The sequence below is a fragment of the Scatophagus argus genome, chromosome 7 (assembly GCF_020382885.2).
Source record: "Scatophagus argus isolate fScaArg1 chromosome 7, fScaArg1.pri, whole genome shotgun sequence".
Classification (NCBI taxonomy): domain Eukaryota; kingdom Metazoa; phylum Chordata; class Actinopteri; family Scatophagidae; genus Scatophagus; species Scatophagus argus.
This window is the reverse complement of record NC_058499.1, coordinates 3,007,041-3,034,515: the sequence shown is the minus strand read 5'-3', so window position 1 is coordinate 3,034,515 and position 27,475 is coordinate 3,007,041. Positions and strand designations below refer to the sequence as shown.

Sequence of the window (27,475 nt, the reverse complement as noted above, 5' to 3'; positions counted from 1 at the left end):
CCGGAAGTATTAAATATGATGTGTAGAAGCTAGCTTCCGCGAGTGGAGTGCCGCTTGCTGAATTGTGTATTACGAGTGTGTAACATTCCCAGTTTTTGATAACACATCTACAGTCATCGTCTGTCCTGTTATAGACACGGTAGGTAGGTAGGAATTTGAATAAATACCTTGGACACATGTGCGTCTACTTTATATGATTTAAAGACAAGTACCAATCTGGATAGCATTAGCTGCTAAATTAGCCTAATCGTTAGCTAACGATGCGTTGCAGCAGCCAGTTAAAAATTGTCAGAGCATGCCATTTTGTACTTTTAATTAGATTGTCGCGATCGAGTGATAGCAGTGTTGATTTTATTCATTTAAGCGACGCCTGGCATTCGTAAGCTATGTAAAGAGGGTAATACTTACTAACAGTTAGCAATGGTTTTAGTTTTCTGTTAAGGTCCACCCTTCATTGCCTTTGCTCAGCCAGCTGTCACTGTAACGGTTGCAGGTTAAGTTAATCGAATTTTTCAGCATATCACGACCCGTACTGCAAGCTGCTTGTTGGGTAGTTTAGCCCCAGGTTTATATTCCCAAAATTCAGACGAGAATATTCTACATCCTAGTTAATAAAAAAAACCCAAATAGGGTAGGTAGGTAGATGGATACTTTATTGATCAATACAGGGTGGCAGTTCATACGGTCTGTTTAAGTGAGGATGGATTTTAAGTCACTATAACAAAGAGTAAAAACAGCTGTAAAATATATGTGGTCTATAAAATAACTAACATACTGCATGAGGTACCATACCAAGTCCTTTAGAGAGGTGTATTGCCGACGTGGGTGAATGGTTGCTTAGAAAATGTCAGTTCTTTCAGGTGATTTATCTACATGACAAAGTACCTGTTTTACCCATCTAGGTTTTTTTTCTAATTTTGATTAATGTTAAACCTCTGTGTACTTGTACAGTGATCAATGACGGCTTTGATCAACCATGGCTGTCGTGTCATGGAAGGAGATTTTACTTTTAACTGGACTGGTGGTGGGATGTTATTGGAACAGTCTGTCGTGTGGCTTCGTGTTTGATGATGTCTCAGCAATCCTTGACAACAAGGACCTACGTCCCTCAACACCTCTCCACAACCTGTTCCTCAATGACTTCTGGGGAACACCCATGGCCGAGGTAAGTAATGGTTCATGACAAACCTGTGCTTCATCAGTGCAGTATCAGTCTCTTAAACATTCATTTTTAGTTTCAGTAGTAGTTTATTAGCAGTTATATTTAGGTCAATTATATATAAAAATGTATAATAGTCCAGTGAAACTTTTAAGAAACCTTCTCATGTTAAACTGACTTCAAGATTATTGTCTGACAGCATGTGTCCTGTGTATGACGCACTACAGGAACGGAGCCATAAATCATACAGACCCTTGACTGTGCTCACCTTCCGAATGAACTACCTCTTCAGTGAGCTGAGCGCAGCTTCCTACCATCTTCTCAATGTTGTTTTACACGCCATAGTATGCGTGCTTTTCCTGCGAGTGTGCCGATTATTCCTGGACAAGACTTCCAGCTTGGTGGCAGCATTGCTGTTCGCTGTGCATCCCATCCACACTGAAGCTGTAAGTTTACATTTGCTGGGTGAAGGCAAATTATGCAGTGTATATCCGTCCATCCATCCATCCATCCATCCATTTTCTATACCGCTTATCCGTCAGGGTCGCGGGGGGGGGCTGGAGCCTATCCCAGCTGACTACGGGCGAGAGGCAGGGTACACCCTGGACTGATCGCCAATCAATCGCAGGGCCAACACACAAAGACAAACAACCACACACTCTCACACTCACACCTAGGGGCAATTTATAATAACCAATTAACCTAATGTGCATGTTTTTGGTATTGTGGGAGGAAGCCAGAGTACCCGGAGAAAACCCACGCAGGCACAGGGAGAACATGCAATCTCTACATAGAAGGGCCCAGACCGGGATTCGAACCTGGAACCCTCTTCCTATGAGGCGACAGTGCTAACCTGCAGTGTATATCATGACAGAAAATAACTTGTGTTAAGTACATACCCAGGGGAGCTTTTTGAAGATGTGTTTTTACTCATTTAAAGGTCAATTGGCATTATTACTTCCCTTTAATTACTTCAGTGAGATATAATTTTTTAGTTAACTCAATGATATTATTTATGGATGGAAATTAATTTTTGATGTTTATGGGTTTTTGCACCCACTAATGCAGCAGGAGTTCCCTACTAAAGAGATGCTGTTTTCTTAAACGTTGAGGTGCCCATTTTATGGTATCTTTTTATGACTGCTTCAGTTCTCGACAAAAGAAAAATACCCAGCATTTATCATCAAGCAAATGAGACACCCCTCTCTAAACTGAATCTTCTTCTCGAAATGATACCCCACCACACTGGAAAGGCCCAGTGGGAATGTTGGAGAAATGCTGAAGCAGTGAAGTTAAAATGACATTGCACGCAACAGTCGGCTGATACTGCAGTGTTGTCATCCACACAAACCAGTAAAAAATGTATATGTACTATAAGGTGTAAATGAGGCCAAAGTGTACAAGTCAGGTGTATAAGTACACACTGTACATCTCTGGTCACTGAACATGGGAGGGGGATTAGGGTATTACTTATCTGCTGCTGGCTTTACTTTATCCAAGACATTCCCTCCCCTTTTAGTGGACTGAGTTTATGTGCAAGTTATTAACTTAAAACAAGGTTAAAGCAACTCTGGTTATTTAAGCCTGTTCTGTTTATAGAGCAGTGATTATCAGTCCTCTTCTTTTAACTAAGAACAATGTTTTGTGCTGAAATCAGATCTTTTAAAATTAGTTTTTTTTCAAAGATTTTTTTTTTTTTTTTTAATTAACAATGAAAGTTAGTTGCCCTTCTCATGAATATTATCGGGACTACAGACCTTACTGAAGTTAATCGGAAACCAGAAGCCTTTTGCTCATAGTGTATGATTTGAATTTGATCTTGTTGTCTTCAATGGGGCCTTTTTGAAAAGCGTTTTCCCCAATTAGGACTTGCAATTCATCCTATCCAACATAGCTGAACTGATTATCAGACAGGCCCTGACGAGAATAGGAAAACAAAGAAAACATTCTGCTTCTTGGGGTGGGGTGCCTCTGTTACACAGCATGCACCACTGCACCAGTCTTCCTCGTGGTGTTCTCGAATCTATGCAGGGCCTCTCAGACTTCTTGAATGGAAACAATTTGCCTCACAAATGAGCTCTTAGCGTTAGTCCAGCGAATGCCCTTCATGTTATCACTGTTTGGAATCTCTCTCTGAACGAATCATTTGTTTTTGAGTTATGCTCCAAGCACTGGAGGTCCCTTCATCAGAAGTGCATACAAAGAGTTCTTGTGTGCCGCCATGTCTTTCTTAGTGTGTTTTTTGGTAATCTGTGCTTTCTGAATGGAGACTTTTCTTTTTAGTATTTCCAAGTATCTTCAAATTATTTAGTGTATTCGACAACAGTATGTAGGATCTAAAATGGAGCTTGGGAAAAGCACTCACTGAAAATATGATTTATGTGGTATGTAGTTCAGCCAAATTGAGCTAACTGATGTCAGTGGTTCTATCATTCTGTTTAAGTAAGCTTTGATCAAAGACAAGACAATTTTAAGTCTGTTTGTTAGCAGCAGTTCCTTCAATTTCTTCCTTAGTTTTCCTTGCCACTAAAAAAAAAAAGGAAATCTGCCCCTCAACGGTATGTGATCTAATCCATGTATTACCTGTAATCAAATGGATCTTGATAAAATCCATGTAGAAATCTGGCCCCCAGATAAGAAATTTGGTCCCCCTACCTAGTGAGCTAATGTAACAGTGTGGTTGCCCTTTAGAGAACCCTTCATGAGACCTTTATCTGTGAATTTGAGGGTATGGCTATTTTTTTTTCTAAAGTCGGGTTTATGGCTGTGATTGATGTGAGAATGTTGTTTCTTCCACACGAGGGCAGTCATCATTTATGCAAATGACATAGATGGCCATCAGAATGGCTGCTTTGCTGAGATGTATATCTGCTTGTCATCTGGTGATATGATTTACCTGAATAGACCTGTTTTTACAGCTGGATTTTGGGGCTGTTGTTTCACTTGAAGACACCCAACTGTGTTCTCAAGATCAGAACAAAGCTGTGATTCTTAAGGTGTATAAGGAATATCTGATAGTAGGATCTGCTGCTACATTTGTGGTGGTTGTTGAGCCTGGGGAGGGAGGGTCATGTCCCAATGGGAGGCTCTGACACCTTTGACAACTTAGTCTTTGTCAAATCAGGGAAGTAATGTTTTCAATCTGTATGGCCATAATGAACTATTGCAGCTTTTGACCATTAAATTAATTTACAGTTTTAAGTCCATCTCTGTGTTACTTGAAATGAATAAGTGATAGATATAAATCTGTATGGATGGGCTGCAGTACTCCCTGTTGTCATTTCTTTTATCATCAGGTCACAGGTGTGGTTGGCAGAGCTGAACTTCTTTCTTCAATCTTTCTGTTGGCTGCTTTCCTGGCCTACACAAAATCAACAGGTGCAGACCACTCCATTGGTAAGTCGGATGTACTTGACTAGTCTCTCACATATTTATGTTCCAAGATGTACTGGGTCATATCATGTCAGACACTTTACATGTGCCCTTCCATTAAGATATTATTGCGAATATTCAAGACAGAGACAGGAAACTAAGCCAGACTTCATTCTTGTAACGATAAACTCAGTGACCTGGAAAGGGTTGCGCAACATTTCAATCTTCCTCATTCACTGATAACCAGTCATAGTCCACGGTCAAATATTTGTGTGAATAAGGAGGAGTTGGGATGGGAACAAAATACGTGACTAATGGAGTAAAACCATCAGGCTTCATTAGTTCAGGTCATGTCATGTCATTAGAGGGTTTGGCTTGTCATTAATTAGTAATCAGGAACACCTTGCAAAACAGTTGTTGGTAAACACTGGAAATGCCTGCATTCTCTTCTTAATGATGTTCAACATGGCGTCCCAACTATTTTTGGAATCAGGGTGTACTTGGTCTGCAGCGGCGTTTCAGTGGATGGTATGTGTTGCACTACTCATAACATCCACATGAATGCCAGGTTTCCCCGCAGAACATTGCACTTTAAAGAGATTATCAATGTTATTGTTAAAGCCACCTGTCAGTGGCTTTAACATTATGGCTGATTATATAGTATTGGTTATACTCTAATTTCATCCTGTACACCTCTAAAGCTACAGCTAAAGCTTCATTCATTCGTTTGGCCTGGCATGTATTTGTGCAGGTTGTTGTGTTGGGATCGCCTGCCAAGTGTCTGTTAACACTGTTTCATCAGGCACCTGGCAGCTCTTTTAAGCTGTGTCACAATTTAGAGTCTGACTCTTAAAAGACCTGAAGACCTGAGTCTGCTTCCATAATGAGATGGTCCTGCCTCGTGGAGACCCAAACTAATAGTCACTTTAGGCAGTTCCTACTGACTCACAAAGTCAGTTATTTCAGAGTTTATGACCAAGATGTTTTACTTCATTAGACATGAAAGAAAATATAAACCATAGGCAAGTTATGATAGTTCACTTCAACATATGGTGTGTTTAGAGTGAGCTGAGCTAAATTCACCAAATACAGGCGTTAAAACCTTACTTGCATTATTGTCACCCTGCAGTGATTTTTTCAATGGTCCACTGAACACCACAACAACCGAACAGGTTGTTTTCTATTTGAGTATATTTTTTCTCTTTTCTTCTTAGTTTGGGCTCCCATTGCTCTGACCGTTGTTCTAGTGGCTGCAGCGACACTGTGCAAAGAGCAGGGAATCACAGTCGTCGGCATCTGCTGTGTCCATGAAGTGTTTGTTGCTCAAGGGGTAAGGCTCTGAAACATGTTTCAGAAACATGTTTCTCTTTTTTAAAATTTATTTACCTATTGGTCATGTCTGCAAATCAAAACACGACTGGCATATATATGTATATATGTATATATATATATATATATATATATATATAGCTAACTTTGCTAGTCAGTTTTTTGTCTTGTCATCAGTCAGTTTAAAGTGTTCCCACACAGCTTAGGTCTTCCACATGTCTTCTCTTTAATTGCCAAGATAAACCTAAAGCGTGACGTTCACCGCTACAAGTGGGAGGCCCAAGCTTACATGATACATATAGTGCTGCATTCTAACAGTGCAATTACATAGTATATAATATGCTGCCAATGTATTTTGCATTTCAACTCAATTCAGATTTTATAGTCTACATTCAGCAAAAAAGGAAAGAAAAATCTGAATCCCAGAATTTAGCGCTTGAGTTGAAATCTGAAACTGTGCTGTAACCCTTTACATCATAATGTGGAAATGACCCTTCCTGTTGCCTCTCTCAGTTTACTTTACCCATGCTGTTGGACACACTGCGACAAATCCTGCAGGGAAAAGACGGTTTCCCCTATGCAGTCTTACAAACTCTGCTGAAGCTCATTGTACTCGTTATCAGTACTCTGTTGCTCGTCATCATTAGGGTCCAAGTCATCCAGTCCCAGCTTCCTGTCTTCACCAGGTAGGTGGCATTAGCCCTTCAGCTGTACCAAAATACTGCTTAACTGCATTTTAGTTTTTACAGCCTTTAAAGTAACTTCTGTTTGACTACATGAGTTTATATTAGGAATTGATTGATTGATTCAACAAATCAAATACTAAAATTTCTGGGCAGACACAGTCATTCCAAAGTCTAACTATTAAATCTAAATATTAAATGCTTACTTTTCTGAGTCATTAATATTGCTTCAAACAGCGTGATGCAATTATTTTTAGGTAAATTCAATGACTTTGTGGTCCACTGTAATTAAATCTTGAAATTAACCCTGTTCTTATTAAGTCTAGCTCCACAGCTACTGTGTCTTATCTGCACAAAAGGAGGAGACATTTGTAGATACTAAAGGACAGTGGAATACATTTGAATGTAAATGGATTTCAGGATTATATAAACACATTATACTAGTCTGCTTCTTTATTTATTTCAGATTATGTAATAGTTTACATAATGTCATTATTTATTAGATTAAAATAGAAAATCCCACCCATGGCTTCTGACTTCCTGCAGCTGATGCATGTGACCAACAGGCCCACACAGCTCTGTCTGCAAAGGAGTTATACATGCATAAATCTGCATTGTAGCTGCTCTTCAGTATGGCTCTAATTCTTTGATCTCAGATGTTAAAAGCAGTTTGGAGTTCAAATGAGTTCAAATCCGAAAGCAACTAAAAATACTCACTGTAATCCTCTTACACGACAGTGAATTTAAAGTGAGAAAGGCTAGAGTGTTTTTTCTGTGTTTTCACGCTGTGCCCCATGAACGTATACTGTTACTCCCGAAAGGAAAACGTGTTTGTGTGATATGTATGCAGTTATATGTTATTTATGGTGTCAGCTTGATGGTTGTCACCGCAGAGGAGTTTTCCGATTAACCTGAGAGGTGCACAGAGCTTGTGCAGGACACTGGATCTCCTCTCGCTCGTGACCCGGACCTGATGTAGGTAGCATGCAGCTCTCATCTGGAGCTCGGCACACACCCCGTGCATCACAACATTTGTGCTGTGTGTCAGTCTAGATTCTTGTTGAAGGCCAAGTTTAAAGGTCTTTGAAAAGTGCATGCATGAGGTAATAGATGATTATTTAATAATGATGAATAATCAAAGCACTTGAATAATCATACCTTCACTTTACTGGTACGATTTGTCACTCAAAATTATGCAAAAAGATACTGACCGCTGTGAGTTCAGTTGTTCCGGTGCAGCACTCAGGTCTAACAGCAAGAGGGAGCAGTGTCTGGCCTGCTGAAAATATCAAACACAGATGATCAGGACTGACAACTTTGTAATGTCATTTCAAGAGAGTGCAGCATTGATTTTTATCCCTCTTGTTCCCCCCTCATCACTCCGGCTGGCTGGTTCCTCAAGTGTGGAAGTTAACTTTAGTTAATGCAGACTTGCCAGCTTTGTGGAAATACACACACATATTTCACTTTTTTTAATGATTGAGCCACTACAATAATGTCTTTTTCTTTTTTTCTTTTTTTCTTTTTTTTTACATTTTCTTGTATTTGGAGTGCCCTCTTATATTGATCTCACGTCAGATAAAACAACCATCCCTCTGTTTTCCGATTCCAAAAACCTACTTTATGTCAGTGAGTTGTCGGTCTTTTCATTCTGTGTAAAAAAATGTATGTGCATGTTCATCAAAGCATGGACCGTGAATCATATCAAACTTAACATAATCTGAAGTGGAGCTGAGCTATAAAGAGCTGCTATAGGTAATAATTTATAATCTAGAAAATTCAGTTTTGGATTAACATTTTTTCAGGTTAAGTGTTAACTCTAGTCATGACATTGCCTGTACAGAATTCCACACAGACTCAACCTAATGGCATTTGCTAATCAAGATAACATTCCCGACAACTAGCCAAGATTTGCTAATCCTCTAACAGTAATCCTTAAAATGGCTCCAGATTGTCTGAGATCATTTCTGTGCTCAAGCCATAACAGTATGGGATATTTCGATTATCACCAGCCATGTTTAGCTTTCCAGAGAGGAATTCTTTGGAATAAGTTTGGACTACCTGCTGGACCTGAGCAGTTTAGATTAGTGGAGGCGCTTACTGTGAACACCACAGAGAAACAGATCATAGGTTGTGTGTGTGTGTGTGTTTTTCATCTTCCAGCCGGCGATGCTGGGATTATGGTTGTTATGGGGACCCCAGGGGGCTCACCATGATGACAGAGCATGTGAGAGTATCCTGTAACAGGTTAAATTAAAAAAAAATGTAAACATTAAATTCCATCAGTCTGTGGTACTGAACTTAAACATCCATAAAGCCATAATACACACTGTATATCACTCCTCACTGTTGCCCATGTTGATATGGGCAGATGGACATAGAGATACAGATGTAGATGATAGTTAATGTTTTATTTTTTTATGCCCTGTTCAGCACTATTATTTTATTGAGGTGTGTGTGTGTGTGTGTGAAGGCCAAAAGTTCAAGGATTTGCAAAAGATAAAGATACTATTAAACACAGAAAATATGATGTGTTATAGTATATCCTTGTCAATCCTCATGGTGCTGTAGAGTGAAACAGGCTGTGTAGATACAGATTTACCTTGACCATAAGCCACTGAAACATCTTTAATCACAATATTCTTTCATTGGTTAGCTGTGGTTAGCCAAAGTATTTTTTTCTCTCTAAGCCAATATTATTCCATACCACACTACGATTGTGTAAACTATGCCACATTCTTGGTTAAAGGCATCCTGAATGGCTCATCTTTAATCATCTTTAAAGGCTTATAAAGGTCAAAAGCCCAAGTCTTCCTGATGAGATTCAAAGGAAGCACCGTTACTTTTAATGTTAATTTAGTTCTGTTCAATTTACATCATTACGCTGATGTTTTTTGGTACGTTATACAGAACTGTTTCCCTTTACATATTCTAATGAGGTTTACAAAGAAACTCTTTCAGAAACAGTTTTTCAACCATGGTCTACCATGTAGACAAACAGAGGACAAGCTGTGTCATTGCTCCCCAGCTACTAATCAGAATCAGAATCAGAATTCCTTTATTTATCCCTGAAGGGAAATTCTTGTTCTTACAGACATTGCACATGCAGTATTCCCGACCAAAAAGGAGAAAAGTGCGGAGTATAAAAATAGGATAAACAAATAAAGATAGGATAAACAAAAACTAAGGTCTCAAAGTACAGGTATTTACAATGTATTCAAATTTTTTAAGAAAATTTAAAATACAGGTATGTACATGTGTAAAAAACCAATATATACATTGTATATATAAAGTGAGTGAGTGTGTCGGTCACAGTGCTGAGTTTAACAGTTTGAAAATGGCACTGAGCAGCTTCCTCACCGTCTTTCTATTACTGGATATGATTTTCTGTTCTATCACAGCAAGATTTCTACCAACCAAGTTTTTACAATGCTGCAAATGTACTTGTCTTAAACAGACAATTGAGAGAAAAAAATCTTTTTTTTTTCATGTTTTCATGCCAGTGTTGACCTGGCCAATGACTGAACTGTTTTTTTGTTTTTTTTCTCCACTTGCTTTCTCGCAGATTTGATAACCCAGCAGCCGTCAGCCCCACTCCCACTAGACAACTGACTTTCAACTACCTTCTTCCTGTGAATGCATGGCTTCTGCTGAATCCCTCTGAGCTCTGCTGTGACTGGACCATGGGCACCATCCCCCTGGTGGAGTCACTGTTTGACCTCCGTAACCTGGCCACCCTGGTGTTCTACACTTTTCTGGGCCTGTTAACTTACCACAGCCTGCGCTATAGACACAGCTCTGCCAAGACTGTCATCATGGTGAGGACTAGTTCGGTTAGATTATTCAATTGCACTTTGATACAATATATACGGTCACAACTTACATACATGGTCAACCCAGATCAGAGGTCAGACTACTGCATTGGTTAGCATGCCGTAGTTGTGACACTGATTCACTACTTCTTGATGTTATGGGAAGATAAAATAGTGCAGCGCTGGAGGTACCTCTAACCACCATCTTAATGCCCAGCTTAAGGTGCAAGGTCAAAGGTCAACTTCTTTTCCTGGCCAATATTCAAGGAAAAGAACTCAGAACAGCAGGTTGTGACCACAGTTCACATGTGACTGGATACTGAATTGGTGACACTAATTTTGGGTGTGTGAGAATTCACTAGCACAAGTCCCCGACAAGCTTGTATTGAGCTTCAGGTGATTGTTATTGCGCCATGTGACAAAGTCATCTGTCATCTGTGAATGAGGACAGCATGTTTCTTATTGGAAATCATTCACTGGAATCATTCATGTCAACCGGCAAATACATTTATTAAATTCATTCAAAGTGTTTGCTACATGTGAGTCAGAACAGACATGGATGTGAACTGCAGCCTGACTGATGCACTGAGGCATATAATTCCATAATTTCAGTTTATTGTTATCCTTCAGAACTTTCATGTTTTTCCTTTTATGGCTGACATGGTATGATTGGTTTTAAGAGTTTTCCTGTGTTTACAAGCCACAACCACACATGGAGTTTAAAATATTACATTAAAGCATTTCCAGCTGACTATGCTCCTATTGTTTCAAGGCATGTCGCCATCACTTTTTTAGGTCTGGTCATTTTTATGTAGGCTTAACTATTTTAAATGCATACTGCATTTTAGTGACACCCCCCACACCCCTCAGTTCCCAGCTGGCAACTACTTTGTATGCCCTTGTGGAAAACACTGCTTAATCCTACTAAATTGGATTTGAGATCAGAGCATCATAGCTTGGCCATCATTTGCTGGAGGCTAGAGGTTTTATTAACATATGTTGTGTACCATGGTTTAGGTTCTCACCTTTGTTCTTCACGTTCTGTTTCCTGACATATGCTGCATTACATTGCATTGTTGTCATTCATTATAGGCTCAATTACCGATCAACACAAGAAATACAGCAAAGATACAACTTAGGCTTTTACTTAAACTTTAAAGGAATTAATTAGTGGTGATTATTCTTTGTGGCACTCAGAAACAAATTAGCATCTATTGTGCAACAGGCCCATGGCTCTCTCCCTTAGATGTCAGTGAACTTCCCCACAGAACTGCTCTTACTTTCAGTTTAGAAAAGGAGACGACAAATCAACACAAAGTAAACTGAATTATGTCCCCTGCAGTGTTTACTCTGGTTTGCTAAGAGCATTTTGGGATATGTTGCATAACAATATCATACCATATCAACCTAACGGGCTTCACTGCAATACTGCCAGATGTGTCACATGTAGCATGAGACACGTGAAATAGTTTTAGAGTACAGCTGTACGGTGAAAAGGCTCTAACAAGCTTTTTCCTACCTGTGGTGACTGCTGGCTGTGCACTACAAATACGACATTCTGTTATTTTCATTAACATTTCATTAATTATTTTCTTGATCAGGTGATTGTTGCTTGTTTTGGAAAATCCCTTGGAAACTGGTTTCCAATTAATTCGATTAACTAACCAGATAACCGATGAGTTTCTGAACTCTAACAGTGTAGTTACGGACTACTGTTTTATGTTTTTCCTTCAGGCCCTTTCTCTGATCGTCCTGCCTTTTATCCCTGCATCCAACCTCTTCTTCCCTGTGGGTTTTGTTGTGGCAGAGAGAGTGCTTTATGTACCCAGCATGGGCTTCTGTGTTCTTGTTGCACATGGATTCAAGATTGTCTCAAATAAAGGGTGAGTGCTTGTCCAAAATGATTTTCACTGCCTTGAATGTTGTAAGACTGTGATCTGTCCATTACCCACAAACAATTCAAACAAATGACTCACACCTCTGGCCCTCAGGGAAGCAGGAATAACACAACACAGAATTGCTATTGTCATAAACGCATTTTATGTTGCATGTACTGTATGTTACGGGTTACTCCAGTTTTCAGCGGCTACAGTTTTGTTTTTTATTTTCCAAAATGAGGTGCAGACTTTACATTACCTACAGTACATACAAGTCTTAGCTGTTGACTAGAAGAACACAGTGCACCCTTTTGGTTTATTATTATATTACCAAATTAATAGAATTTGAATTCCGATTTTCCTTTTGTAGACATTTGAAGAAGATTTCCTGGTTGATAATTGGCATTCTTTTAACTACGCATGCAGTGAAAACCTTCAACAGGAATTGGGACTGGCAGTCAGAATACACTTTATTTACCTCCGCCCTAAAGGTAAGCTTCAAAGACCGGCAGTGATGCCAGAGTTTCTTGGCTCCATCTTGTCAGTGTATCCTGGCTGTTGTCCAGTGTTAGAACAAATCTGTAATCACCTTGTCTTAAAATGTGTGTTAGAAACAGTCTAACAGATGACTCGTCTGTTCTTCCTGGTGGTAATGGATCAATGTACAAATAAACTTATTTTCGTTTTTCTAATTGTCTGCCACTTCAGGTCAACAAGAACAATGCCAAGTTGTGGAATAATGTTGGTCACGCTCTGGAAAACCAAAACAATTATGCAAAGGCACTGCGGTATTTTCTCCAGGCAACACGCGTCCAACCAGGTAAGAAAACATAAATCAGGTAGTGAAATCGGGCAAGCAACAGTGACTCATAAATCTCTGATGTTTTTGACAGTTGTTTAGAAAGTGATGGTATCGCATGTGATGAAAAAACTTCTGTCATACTGGAATAAAGAGAGTATTTATCACCTGTTACACAATCATGTTTTTGATGTGTAGTTGTGAGAAATTATACCACCAGTTCCTTATAAGATGCATAAAGACCAGGTGGTCACGCAGGGTTTATAACAACAACCAGAAATGCCTCCAAATACAGCTACCCTGCTATCAAATACTAATTTGGTTTTTGAGAGTGTCCGAGGTGCTGATTTAACTTGATGGTATTTTTTGATGAATTAACCAACTACTCTTTTAAGTTATTTGCGGCTCTGCTTGTTTTTAGACTGCATGTCGTTACTACTGTAAATTGTCCTAATTGCAGTAGATTGGCTGAGATGACTTATGTTTCTTTTGAAGCTCTCCATAAAATATAAGGAAGCTCGTAAAAGAATGCAAATGCAATGTGGTAACAGAGGCTTTGATCCCTCGTGACTCACACTGTACAAAGTGACTTCACTCTTCACCAGGCTAACAAAGGCTGTGGTTTATTTTGCCTGGGACCGCTGACAGCTTCTGTTGAAGCAGTTGCTAGTTTTCCTGTGGTTATAAAAGAAAATGGACAGGAAAAGTATAAAATACATTTTAAAAAAGAAAATAAGACATAACATTTTTTTAAACAGCTATTACAATGAGTAAAGAAGATGTAAAACCAAAGACGAGGGGACTTCATTTTTATATATTTGTTTTGCATTGTTGTTTGATTTTGCAGAAACTTCTCTCCATACATGGTGAACAGCCAGCCTATTATTTCATGAATCCATTAATTATACTCAAAAACATGCACTGCATGCACCCTACCAACCTATGCTAATATTGCATTTTATTAAATAATAATGTACAGTTCAAGCAAGTTAAGCATCTCGCTATGTTAAGCATTTCATAGCTTACTTTACAGGAAGCCTGAGGTCAACAGTTTTGCTGGTTCACCACCAGAGTGTGGTTCCCAAAGATTAATGATGTAAACACATTAACCCAGTGAGGATTTCCTGCTATGCTAATCATCGGGCATCAGTTCTGCTTGTCCCACTTGATCCCCTTTCAACGCTTCACTTTTATAACAAGTTCCCAGACTGATTTATTTTGCTTCTAGTCTCTTCAAAACAAAGTTGCTTTTTTTTTTCTTCAGTTAGCCCAAAGTTTGTATTAGTTAGTAATATTAGTTTAGCTTATCTGTGGGAAGTTAAAACAATGAAAAGCAGGAAAAACGCGTTAAATTTAAATGAAATGGGTCAGGAGGGGAAAATGGAGACAGAGACAATAATGCATGTTTCAGTCTGCAGTAAATTTTTTTTTCTTGTTTCTTTTCTGCAGATGACATTGGAGCTCATATGAATGTTGGAAGAACCTACAAGAACCTGAACAAATCCAAAGAGGCAGAAGATGCCTACTTGGTCGCCAAATCTCTTATGCCCCAGGTATCTCGCCATGTCACATATTTGTCACATGTTTTTATTATGCTTGTGATCGTCCGTCTTAGCCACCAAACGCATCACATCTCAAGTTAGTATCAATCTGAAGCTGAATCTGAGCAGCTTCTGCCTGGTTTATGTCACCCAACTGAACATGTTTAGAATTAAGGACACAACATGTAACATTTTCACATTGAAATGTCTAAAAACAACTTTTGTTATATATATTTTGCAATCTGGAGAGAGTCAGAGAGTGATGAAGGGAAACCTCAAAATATTATCTTGTCTGTGAACATTTTTGCCTGAGTCATGTCAGACAGACTCCCATGATCCCACAAATCTACATTCTCCAATAACTTCTCTGTTGACCAATCATCAGGTAATTCCTGGTAAGAAATATGCAACGCGCGTGGCTCCAAACCATCTCAACGTTTACATAAACCTGGCCAATCTAATCCGTGCCAATGAGTCAAGGCTGGAGGAGGCAGATCAACTCTACAGACAAGCAATCAGCATGAGACCAGACTTCAAACAAGCCTACATTAGCAGGCAAGATTTTTAACTTTTTACCCATCAGATTTATTAAGATATATCAACCATCTTTCCATACATATACAGGACTAAAATAACTTCAAATGTTGTTCTTACTGTTCATTTTCACATTGTATGTCCTTTAAAATCATTGTAAGCTAACTTTCGTCATTAACAGCCCTTTGTCCTGAAATTGTTGCCCGTATGTATTCTGAAACTAGGAGTCACACATCTACAGCTGCGTGGATCTACAGTACTGTCAGTAATTATTTGAACAGTGGCAAACCGACTCTCCATTTTTATCCAACTGATCATGTCATTCAGACTCAATTACTGCCATATGTTTTCTGTTTGATTTGATCTAACTCATTGTTAGAGCTAGCATGGACATTTCTTTGTGTTATACAGTCACCCAAAGATCATAATGATATTGCAGCAGACCACTATAAATTTCAAAAGACATCTACCAAATGGATGAAAATAACAAATTAATTCTTAGATTTGAATTCAGTTGAGTATTTTGCAGATAACAGGTACATGTAAAAGATAAAATTGACATGCTTTGACTATTTGTGTGTTTTAATTCGCTGAATTTTATTTGACTCAGAGGGGAGCTGCTGCTGAAGATGAACAAGCTCACAGAAGCCCGGGACGCCTACCTCCGAGCCCTGGAGCTTGACCGCACTAACGCTGATCTGTGGTACAACTTGGCCATTGTGAACATTGAGATGAAGGACCCATCAGAAGCCCTGAAAAACTTCAACCACGCGCTGGAGCTCAATCCACGGCACAAACTGGCACTCTTCAACTCAGCGCTTCTCATGCAGGAGTCTGGTAAGTGAGGTCTACCAGGCCTGCTTTGAGGAAATGTGTGCAGAACTTTGTGCAAACAGCAAGTTGTGAGCGACAGTACCGTTATGGTTAATTCCATATCCCACATATGACGTTTTTATGCCTTGTCTGGTCAAGGGGGGAATCGAGAGTGAGACTTAGACCCCATTTCCTGACAGACATCGTTACTTAGAAATAATTTAGGCCTTTTTTTATGACAGCGGGGGTGAATAAAGGCAACAGAGGCTGGACTGACGTTCACTACACAACATTGCACATTGACACTTTAACTGTTCAACGTGCACTTAATACTGTTTACTGCTTTCATTAATTGTCCTACCTGCACTTTATGGCTAGCTCACACATGCCATGCAGAACTGTGTTCTGGTCAGTGCTGCTCCTTTTTGTGTTTACTGTTTTATCTTGCACTGTGTATAGTCTTTGTGCAGTATGTATAGTCTTGGGTTTATTTGTTAACTTCTCATGTAATGTAGTGGAGCACCTGGTCCCTGGAGGAATGTTGTCACTGTTCACTGTACTACTGTACAGCTGAAATGACAATAAAAAACCCACTAGACTTGACTCGATTGACTTGATATTACCTTTAGAGCTCAGGCACACCACGTATAAAGTATTTACTCTCTGTGGCAGGTGAGCCAAAGTTCTGGCCTGAGGCCAACCGTCGTTTCCTGACCTATGTGGAGGAGGAGCCTGAAGACGCCAATGGCTACTTCAACCTCGGCATGCTGGCCATGGACGCCAATGAAAATGCAGCAGCTGAGCGGTGGATGCGTAAAGCCATTGGTTTGCAAGCTGGCTTCCGCAGTGCCTTGTTTAACCTGGCTTTGCTTTACTCTCAGTCCAAACGTGAGACGGATGCGCTGCCTGTGCTGGATGAGTTGCTGCGCCACCACCCAGAGCACATCAAGGGCCTAATCCTGAAGGGCGACATCCTCATGAACCACAAGAAGGACACGCGTGGTGCTAAAGCCTGCTTTGAGCGCATTCTGCAAATGGACCCTACCAATGTGCAAGGCAAACACAACTTGTGTGTGGTCTACTTTGAGGAGCATGACCTGCCGCGGGCCGAGCGCTGCCTGGAGGAAACGCTGGCCATGGCACCAAACGAGGAGTATGTGCGTCGTCACTTGAGTATTGTACGAGGGAAAATGGCAGCCATGAGCGCTGCAGGGCAACCTCTCACTTCAGCAGAGGGAGCCACCATGTCAGCTAAGGAGGAAAAGCTGAAGAGAGTTAATGAGGGGGCAGAGGAATTTGCAGAGGGTGTGGAGGAAGGGAGGGGTGCTGATGCTGTTGGAAGGCAAGCTGGGGATGAGAAGAATGTAAGGAAATCCTCTGCAGAGAGCCTTGGAGGTGTAGGCGTGGACCAATCAGAGTCTTTGGACAGCAGCCTGTCTGACAAGCGGACTAAGGGTAAGTCCACTAAAGAGATTAAAGATATAGAGGAAAAAAGGGCAGCTGCCTTGAAGAGACTAGAGGAGATTGAGCGCATATTAAGTGGTGATTGACATTGTTGTAATTTATAGCTGGACTACTTTTATAGAGCTCTTTAAGGCTCCAGAATAAGACTGCATTTCCACCCTTAGAAATGTGTAATATTGATCAATTGTCATTTTATTCCCTTGCTCTATTCACATATGCAGGCTGCTCTGCATGGTCCTGAAGTCCCAACACTAATCATGAAAAGAAGGGAAGTGTTGATTTGAGCTCTTGTAACAATAAGCACAAAGCCAATTTGGGATAATCTATTTAAAGCATATATGGCAGATGTAGATGCCGATGTGTGTGCTTCATCATGAATGTGACTTCACATATCAAAGATCTGCAGCCGTTATAAATATTGTTTTGTTTCTCCATGTGTAGTCATTGTTTATCACTGGATATCTTGTTTGTTTTTTTTTTTGTTTTTTTTCCAACAAGATGTGACTCACTTCTGTGTGTTATTGTTTTTAAAAACAGAATGATTGTATCATGTACAATTAGGGGAAATAACACAATTTCCTCAAGGCAGGATGATATCTGCAGTTTGCGCCTCAAAATAAACCAACCACCCTGAGAGCAGAATAACCCTGCACTCCACATAAACACAAGGCTTCTGCTCCAGTGCAGCACCATCTGCTAATCTTTATTGATCTCACTCAGCACTTCCTGCAACTACATCTTCGGCCATGGTGCTCACAGTTGCCCTCACCTCGAAATTACATTGTGATCCCATCTGAAGACTATTATCTCACTCCCTTTGTCGCATTACCCCCACGCACCTCCACGTCTGCCTCCCATCCTTCAGACACTACAACCCCATTAGACATGAACGTTTTTCCTGCTCTTCTAGGTAAACTACCCCATACCCAACGTTGTGGCCAAGGCAACACCCATTTTATGTGATGTCAAGAATGACGCACACTACTCGTCACTGTCAGACTTTATCATGTGTTCCTCATTTTCCAAAGTTCCTTCCACTTCACAGCGCATTTGCAGAAAACGGCTCCCCTTCATCATACTCCACACTCATTATATTGTTTTAGCTTACTGGTACTAAATTAGGATGTGATGACTGTTAGGATGTTTTGCATTTTTAAGTTGTTCTAGTGGCCCTTTCTTTTCACTTTGATCACTTACAAGCTACAATCAATGAATCAAAACTATTCTGCACCCCTCTGTACCTACCAACATTTAAACATGCTATGGTTGAGTACACAAAACAAAACTTGTAAAGAAATGAGAAAAAATTCTCCTGCTCCCCCTTCCTTGGTTCTTTCCAATCTATCTCTACCAACACTACACAACCCAGCATCTGATTGGCTGCTTTCCAGGAAGTCTAGTGATTTAAACATTTGTCCACTCTTGAAGAGCTAATATGCTGATAGCTGATCATCAAAAACACTTGTTACTACACAAACGGTCACCAGCGTAGCCTCAATGTCAGCCAAACTTAATGTGTGCAGACCTGTGAGGCAGGTTAGCAGTGCTGCATTCTTCATGTTCATTACAAAGCAAATTCAGCACAACTCTCGGAAATATTCTTTTGAGCTGATGTTAATGTCTTCACGGCTCCTGTGGTGTACCTGTTTTTGCTTCATGGTGCAATAATCCGTTTCAGTACAATGGCTCTGCTCAGTGCAATTCTTGGTTGTGGGAGAAGACTGCTTACTGGAAGTTGGGAGCACTGTGGTGGTACGAAGTAGCCTTGCTATGCATTGACCTTGTTTATTCATGAAATTCTGTGTACATATATTTACAGTGTACTTGTATCCAGTGTTATTTATTTTTTTTTATGCACTACAAATGCTGTAGACATTTTTGTTTGCTACTCACAGTATGATTTTAATTCGTGGTGCATTGTTTTGTCTACTGATTCACAGTCTGTGTACTGTCATCAGCGTGTAAATCGTGTCATAGATGTTTTTCACAGCACCCACGTCAGTCTTGAACATGTATGAAATATTCAATCAACTGTCAGCCCCAAAAAACAGGTACAGCTTTGAATGAGAAACGAATGAAAAAGCATCCATTTTTCAGTATTTTCTGTTTCTCTTCATTTTGCTGAATGACTGATTTTTGTACGATTTTTTTTTAATGCAATAACCCTTGGTGGTGGGGGGTCTAGGTTATTAAAATAAAGTGAGATGAAAACTCATACTTTTGTTCTTTTCTGCGGTGTCTGTTTGCAATATGTTTGCAGTAAAGCCAATGCCTGCAGCGTTCCCGCTGGTCTGCTGCAGAGTATTAGGGAGGGACATGCATTATGTAGTGCATTTCATCGTGCCGTTCCTCACAGGATGTCAAGCCCAGAGCCAATCCAATTTTGAAATCCCAAATTGAGTTCCAAATTGAAATCCAATGTTCCGAAAGTATGCTGTCGTTAGTCTCTCTGACCAATTAAATTTCCAATGTAATGTCATTTACAAATATACTGCATCTAATGCAACGATCTGTCCCATGACATGATTATTCATTGTCACACTGATGCAGTGTCTGTGAGGAAATGCACAAAATCTTCAAGGGTTTTGCTTGTTACTGTGCTCTATTTACACCTCAGATACAGTAATACTTTAGTTCAATTAAATAACAAAAAAAAAACAATAAACAGATTGATTAGATTTGATTTGCCTCTGGATAATCTTCAGAACACACAATGAAAGGTTTTGTTGGGTGGATTATCCAGAGTACAAGATGGACACTGTCCGCTATAGGCATCTCAAAACCTGGATAAGTGAAGCCACAAATACCCAGACTAACCTGCCTGCAGTCCTGTCGGAAAATTTGTGGTATGTAGCAAAATACAAGAGTGGCTTTGAACTGTTGACAAACTGAAGTCGTTTATCAAGTAAGCATAGGAATTTCACTTTCAAAACAATTAGTGTTCACAGTTCCCAAACACATAATGAAAAAAGAAAAGGTTCAAACTTATTTACAATGAGCAAACGAAAGGAGCAAACGTGTTACTTAGGTGTGTAAATTTACAAAAGAGTGAACTTGGCAGGTTACAACCACATTGGTTGACATTATTTTGTAGTTAGTGATAGGCCAATTTCCTGTGTTGGGACAAACAGGAAAGCTTAAATATGAACCCAGCTTCTGAAGCTGAATGTCTATCAAAATCTCAATACAAAAAAAAAACTCTAATAATTACTTTCAAACAGTGTGGGAGTAAAGCATCACAGGAACTCAAAAGGAGAACTCATCAACAGTGTAAGCTGAGCCAAAGTCTGATCTGTCAGCTTGACTGGTGCAGAGTGTAACTGTGTTACTGTCAAGCTGTCAGTCACAATGTGCCTTTGATCCAGTGAGATTGGCTGGAAGACTTTGCTTTAGGGCTTTTGCTGTCACACATACCTGCTGTGTGGTCATGTGAAGCTTTCTTGCCAGGAGACAGTGTGTGAAATGTTGCATCCAGTTTAAGTCACCAAAAATTCTAGGCAGGCTCTGCTCCAGCGAATGTTTGTATGCACTTGTACTTCCTTTTGAATTACTCCAAAACACATAAAGAGATAATTACTTTTTACACTGTCACAGGACCCTAGAACTTACTACAGCCGTGAAAGAGAATCCATGCATAGCCGATTTTTCTTAAGCATATGTATACCTTTTTGTTTGCATTTGTGCCCTCAAAAAACTGTCCTGCTACAGGTCAAATGGTCTTGTCCCTAAAATGATAAAATTCCAGTTATGCTGCAGATTGCAGTTGTTGGTTGATTAAGTTTCATTACGACCTGAGAATGCGACGCAACAATCAGCAGTCTTTCTCTTTTCTCTAGTATCACCTGAGAAGATAGTAAGAAGAAGAAAATACCTTTCCCAGCTGACTACGGTCGAGAGGCGGGGTTCACCCTAGACAGGTCACCAGTCAGTCCCAGGGCAGACAAACATACACACACACCTAGAGGCAATGTAGAGTAGCCAAATTAACCTAATGTGTGTGTTTTTGGGATTGTGCTAGGTGGTCCAAAAGAAGCTTCAAAGTAGAATACTGGACTGGTGAAACCTCTCAGTCTCTCCCCTGAGTAATAACTTTTTGTGTGACTTTGAGAAAGAACAGAACACAACCAAGATTAAATCAGTGGTTGTGGCTTGCTGCTCTCTAATATGGACATGTGAGACATTGGACATTTTCAGAATTTTAAAAAAATTTGAAAAATAAATAGGCATAGTTCATCATCTGAGTTGTGAGCTTTAAATGTTTTCAATGACGCTCAAACCCAGAAGAATCTATAATTATTTTCCACTCGAGTCATGTCAGATTTTTGTTGACAATTGTGCTTGTTTAATAATGTTTAATACCACAGTACTTCACAACAATGTCAAACTATGTCTTTTGCTTTGACTGTGACTAAGAGACCCCATGGCGTCAGAAATGACTACTTATCTTTTAACCTGTCTGACGCTGTGCCTTGAACTACTCAACAAATGCCAACAGTTAACAACAATTATCTGCTTTGCCTCAAAACAAAAAAACTGACAGTGCAACTGGAGTTACCGCTCTTTGTTTGTACACCTCTGTGCCCCAGCCAATTTTCAAATCTGAAGCTCAAAGTAGTGAAGACTGGACAAATTTAACAAAAGGTAGTTATCTTATGTTAAGTTATCACTATATTGACATGTATGATTTCAGTGAATATCCAGTAAGAAACGTGCAATCTTCATTTAGAGGTTTTTTTTTTTTTTTAAAAAGAGCTTCATCACGCAAAGCAACGACAAACCATCTGAAGCTCAGCATTAGGAAAACCAGTGAGCTTGTGGTGAACTGCTGTATGTATGCAAGAGTCAAGTTCACTGAGAGAAACAAAAAAAAAACAGTCAAATTTCCCGTACGTGTTCACATGCTTCGCCAGTAAAGCTGCACTGGACAGAACACAAAGGAGCTACAGATTCTAAAAAGAGGAGGCTTCACACATCTTCAACCCGGCAGCACGGAAGGTACAATCAGCACAGTTTCAAGGCGGACACCCAAGATCTGCGTCACCAATTCAATATCTGACCTCATGTGAGATATGGTCACAATCGGCACTTCTTTTCCCAAGTTATGCTGTTGTATAAGGCAAACAAAAAATGCTTTTGATGTCACAGTGAAGTTGAACTTTACTGAACTGTAATCAGTTCATAAGACAAGTACAGGCCAAAAAATAAAGCTACTGTCCATGGCCATCGTCAGCACAGAGGCATAATAAATGAAGCTGACGCAGAACACCAGACTGAACTACACCACATATCGTACTGTCAGTGCTGTATATTTTTGCCTCCTGTGATTCCAAGTAATTTAAGTAATGTCTTTATCAAATTAGAACTGTCAAAAAATTAGGTCGCCTGGATAAAGTCTTTTTCCTTTTATCTTTCCCAGAATTGATTAGTGAGACAGATCACATTGCTTATATTTAGGCCCTTTCCAATTTGCTTCCAGTTGATTCTAGGATAGACTTCGATGGTACTCTATGGTCTGACTGTTACATACTGTCTAATTGTGAGCTTTTGGGGCCATATATACACATATTCAAAGTGACCGTACCTGTAAGAAAGCTCTATTATTACTACACTACATGGCCAAAAGCACAAGCACAGTATTGTTACAACATGAACATGATATCCATGCATGATTGTTGAACATACAACAGCTTCAACTCTTCCACAAGATTTTCTAACCTGAATGCAGCGATATTGATGATGAAATGTTTAACAGAGGTCCAGAGTTTGATGAGTGTCAACGTAACGCGTAGAGCAGCAATCTCAACTACAACCAGCCCACTAACTTTTGCCTACAGAATTATCTGGAAATCACACTCAGCTTTATTGGTCAAATATGTATGTAAATACAAGGAATCCGGTGAGAATTGCTCTGAATTTTACACACTGTTAATTTAGAGGAAGACAGGTAGAAATAGACATACAACTAAAACTGAGGCCAATAAAGAAAAAAATAGCTAAAAATATTAGTAACGCAAAAGTAAATGAAAAAAAGTGTTACGTTTTTTAAGGTAAATTTGTGCATGTTCTTCTCGCTGTCACACTGTCAGTCTTTGTCACTCCTGGATTTCTTCATCATTTTCCCACATATTCGGAGCTCTTCTCATTCAGAACTCTAATGTGCTACTTGAAACTGGCAGTAAACAAGTTTTTTGCTTTTATATATCACCATTAAGTAACCATCAGCATGTAGCTTCATTAACTATAAACACCGATTTCGCTATGATGCTCGGTCTGGCACTGGACTCGAAATCTCCTGCGAAAATGAAGGCTGGCCAACAATCCTTTCACATCTCCATTATGGACCAGCTAAACGAACATACTGGTGGAATGTCGGTGGCAACTCTGAGGCAAACAGAATGTGACCCAGTTGTCTTTGCGACAGTGGCGCCAACAATAATAGCCCTTGGAAACACTAGGGAGGCAAAGCTATCTGTTTCCACTTTATGTGTCCCATTAGTTTTGTTCTTGCTTTCTCCAAACGGACTTATAAACACGGGGGCTTCCTTCATCCACCTCTAGCCTTATTACCAACAGGCTGAAAGCTGAAGGTCACGGTCATTTGTCATTTCTCCCTCACTTTGGAACAGCAACATTTCTAAAACTCACTTGTAGGATATTCTTTGGCTTTAGCAGGATCATTTCATTCGCTCATGAAGTACTTGTTTTTGAACATTGTTTCGTCCCCTTTTTATTTCATTACTTGAAAAGTATTTCCATCTGTAAATCCCCCTTTTTTGTACACAAGTTTTTTAAATATCTACACAGCTGGTTTGTACATTATGAATATGAATATGAATAAATAGCTGTGCTACAGTGCCATACCACTGTCAATTTGTTTGTTCTATTTGCATTTGTGCTACAACTACATGGAGTGACAAAAGCTGGATTTATTCATTACTTTTAGGGATCTGTTTCAACAGTTATTTTCATGTAATTATTTCAGTTATTTATCCAATTCAGTGTGAAATTCAAGCTAGATGAGTTCCTCTACAATCTCTTACCCCCCCACCCATGTGACGATATGTGGTCCAGACTAAGCTCCCACTGTGGTGTGAGCCATTTCTATCTCAGTGAGTCCTCAATGTGTCTTGGGTGCATTCACACCTGTACTCAGAGCTGCCACTTGTGATCAGATAACTCAACTCGATCATCGGTCACTCGACTGTTAGTGCCAGGTGTAAACAGGACCAAACTAAAGGTAGTTGGCAGAGTCTCAGCTGGAGGTTTTCTATCCAGTTTCCCAGCAACCATCAAACAGTAGTTCTGCTTTTATGATGAAAGGCCACTGCTGCCACCTCAGTTTATTTACTCAGCCTGGTACCTTTGACCCCTGTACATTTGTAGCTCCTTGATGAGACGCAGGCAAACAAGGCAGAAAAGCTTATTTTGGGACAGCAGATAAGTCATCATTCAAGTGTCAGTGAAGCCAGCTTACCAAAAGGACTTGTGCAAACATGCCTCTTCACCTCTCCTCTTTAAAGCTACGTTCGCCACCTTGGTGCTCAGCTCCATCTGACCTCAGGTGGTAAACTTCACACTGCAACGCAAAAACAAAGATCTCTCAGCTATGCTATGAGAATCCACAGCAACAAAAGTACAAAATACAAAAACAACAAAATTCAGAATTTCTTATTCTGTTATTTATATTCATTATTTCTCTGCATGTTTATATTTATTAATAGATTATGATTGGATTTTATTTAATTTGTATATGGGCACATGACAAAAATATACAGCTATGCTGGAAATGTTTCAAGTAATGCTTTACGTCATTGACTAATTATTCAATCATTGATTAAAAATTCCCATCACAAGTTCCCACAGCCAAAGCTGATATATTCCAACTGCTTGTTTTGTCCAATTAACAAAGATATTCAGTATGCCATAGTAGAAGACAAAGAAAACCAGCAAAGAAACTTGAGCCAGTGATTTTTTCTTATTTTTACTGAAAATATTATATGCCTGGATTCTGCTGCTCCTGCTCTGCACTGTTCTCTCTATCCTCCCTGTCTTTCCTCTCTCCCTATCTCCCCCTCTCCTGTCTCTCTCCATCTCCCTGTCTCTCCTCTCCCCCCTCTCCCCCCTCTCCCTCCCAGGCGGTCACAGCAGAAGGCCGTCTACACTGAGTCTGGTTCTGCTCGAGGTTTCTGCCTGTTTAAAGGAAGTTTTTCCACTGTCGCCACTGTCGCCATATGCTTACTCAGTGTGGGGTTTTGCCCCGGGACCTGTTTTTCTCGGATTCTGTTCTTTTTGGTTGTTGTTGTTGTTTACACACCTGTAAAGTGTCTTGAGATATCTGTGTTATGAATTGGCACTTTAAATAAAATTGAATTGAAAAATAATGATTACTCCAGCACTTTTTTTTAGTCTTACTAATCCTAACAGATACAAAACACGTAAATTCAACATCTTTATGACTTGGAAAGTGAGGACATTTATTCTTCAAAGGGATGTTTGAGGGTTTAGAATGTATGGATAACCTTAGAATTAAGTGAATGTAAGGGAAACAGTTGGTATTAAGGCTGGGGTTACAGATTGCGAAATGCAGTGAGGGTCCTCACAGGCATATAATTATTGCAAACATATGTAAAAAAAAAATAACAACAAAAAAAAACAAAAAACATACTATCTATGATTTACCAGCTTTTCATCTCAGTCATTCAATAAATTCAGTAATATTGAGTCTGTAATTGATTCCGTGCTTTAAACAGTCCTCTTCACACAAAGGTGCAAAATCAGAAAGCAGCTGTTAATCAAACTACATGCAACCATAGTAACATCCTTCTGACCTGACTTAGATAGATAGAAGATAGATAGATAGATAGATAGATAGATAAATAGATACTTTATTGATCCCGAGGGAAATTCAAGCACCAGTAGCCCATTACAGCAGGGTAGGTTAGTCAAAAGTAAGCAAACAAACAACCAAACAAGGCCTAACTGTTAGTGGAAAAAATAGAAAAAATAAACATACGACTAAACATACTAAATAAACTAACATATGCTACATAAAGTACAATAGAGTGCAGAAAAAGCAGGTCAACCAGACTGTGTGCGTAAAACCAGAGACTAAAAAGCCCAGTACTCAGTACTCGAACACATGGCCTGAAATAACTAACATGAAAGCTCAATTAAACCCCCCGGGGGTCGAGTCCTCTGAGGGGGTCCAGGTCAGACGTGAAAGTAAGCATTCACTTTGAAAATAGAGAAAAAAGTACGCATAAGCCAACTAAGACATGCAGTCTACAATAAAATGCAGGCAATAAAATATGCAGACACAGCAGGCACACACACAAACCCATGTGGATATTTAGCCACTTTTAGAGCTTCATGAGCCACACAGACTGGAACGGGCCATTATTCTCACCTTAATAATGGAGACGTGCTGGTTTCTGGCTGCTTTGGTTTCTCACAAAAGCACAAGCTAATTGGCATTAGCAACGCCGAAAAACTAGCTAACGCTAACTAGACTGCTGTCTTGAGGTCAGGCAGCTGTACTCCGACTTATCGTGACATTACTGAATACTTTTGTTAATTAAAGAATTAAGCTAATCTGATTTCATGACTTTCTTCCTTCACACAGACCAGGTGTAACACCAAATTCTGTGACTCTAACCGGCGCTATTGCTACTGCGGAGCGTTGTGCCACGCAGTTTTCGAAAGTCGCGGTTAGGGTAAGCATTTATGATGTGAAAACATGACGCACTTTGTTGACGGTGTACGAGCTCGCGAGTCAGCGACGAATGAACTAACGAACGAGTTCACGCTAGTAGCAACAGCGCCGACTAGAGTCACAGAATTCGACGGTCACAGAATTCGGTGCTACACCGGCGTTTCTCAGCAGTTTCTTCAGAGGGGGCGCTGTTTCACTCATTTGAATAAAGTCAACGATAACACAGTGATAAGGGAATTTATTATGAAATGTTTTTTATATTTAAAAAAAGAAAGCTAATTTGAATAACACCTGCCATTGGCACTTACTTGACTGACTTGACTGAGTCCAAAACAGATAAAAATCTCAAAAAATATAAACATATAGAATCAGATTAAAGT

General features: G+C 39.7%; 1 protein-coding gene and 1 long non-coding RNA gene across 3 annotated transcripts; one reads left to right on the top strand and one right to left on the bottom strand.

Annotated features, from left to right (window-relative positions):
- Positions 1 to 19,598, top strand: tmtc3 (transmembrane O-mannosyltransferase targeting cadherins 3). 2 transcript variants are annotated; one of them, XM_046395179.1, is made up of 14 exons: positions 1 to 139; positions 952 to 1,165; positions 1,387 to 1,605; positions 4,456 to 4,555; positions 5,746 to 5,861; positions 6,374 to 6,546; positions 10,109 to 10,361; positions 12,090 to 12,238; positions 12,603 to 12,723; positions 12,941 to 13,052; positions 14,481 to 14,584; positions 14,958 to 15,127; positions 15,717 to 15,943; positions 16,592 to 19,598. In XM_046395179.1, exons 2-14 carry the CDS (start codon positions 977 to 979, stop codon positions 17,467 to 17,469), a joined length of 2,811 nt encoding a protein of 936 aa, XP_046251135.1. In that variant the 5' UTR covers positions 1 to 139; positions 952 to 976; the 3' UTR covers positions 17,470 to 19,598. The 2 variants fall into 2 exon arrangements, with proteins under 2 accessions (XP_046251135.1, XP_046251136.1); XM_046395180.1 differs by having other exon boundaries at positions 12 to 143.
- Positions 7,750 to 27,212, bottom strand: LOC124062426. The gene is made up of 3 exons (XR_006843919.1): positions 26,790 to 27,212; positions 24,858 to 24,959; positions 7,750 to 7,819 (listed from the first exon to the last, which is right to left on the bottom strand). It is a non-coding gene; the product is annotated as an uncharacterized LOC124062426 (long non-coding RNA).
- Between the last annotated feature and the right edge of the window lie 263 nt (positions 27,213 to 27,475).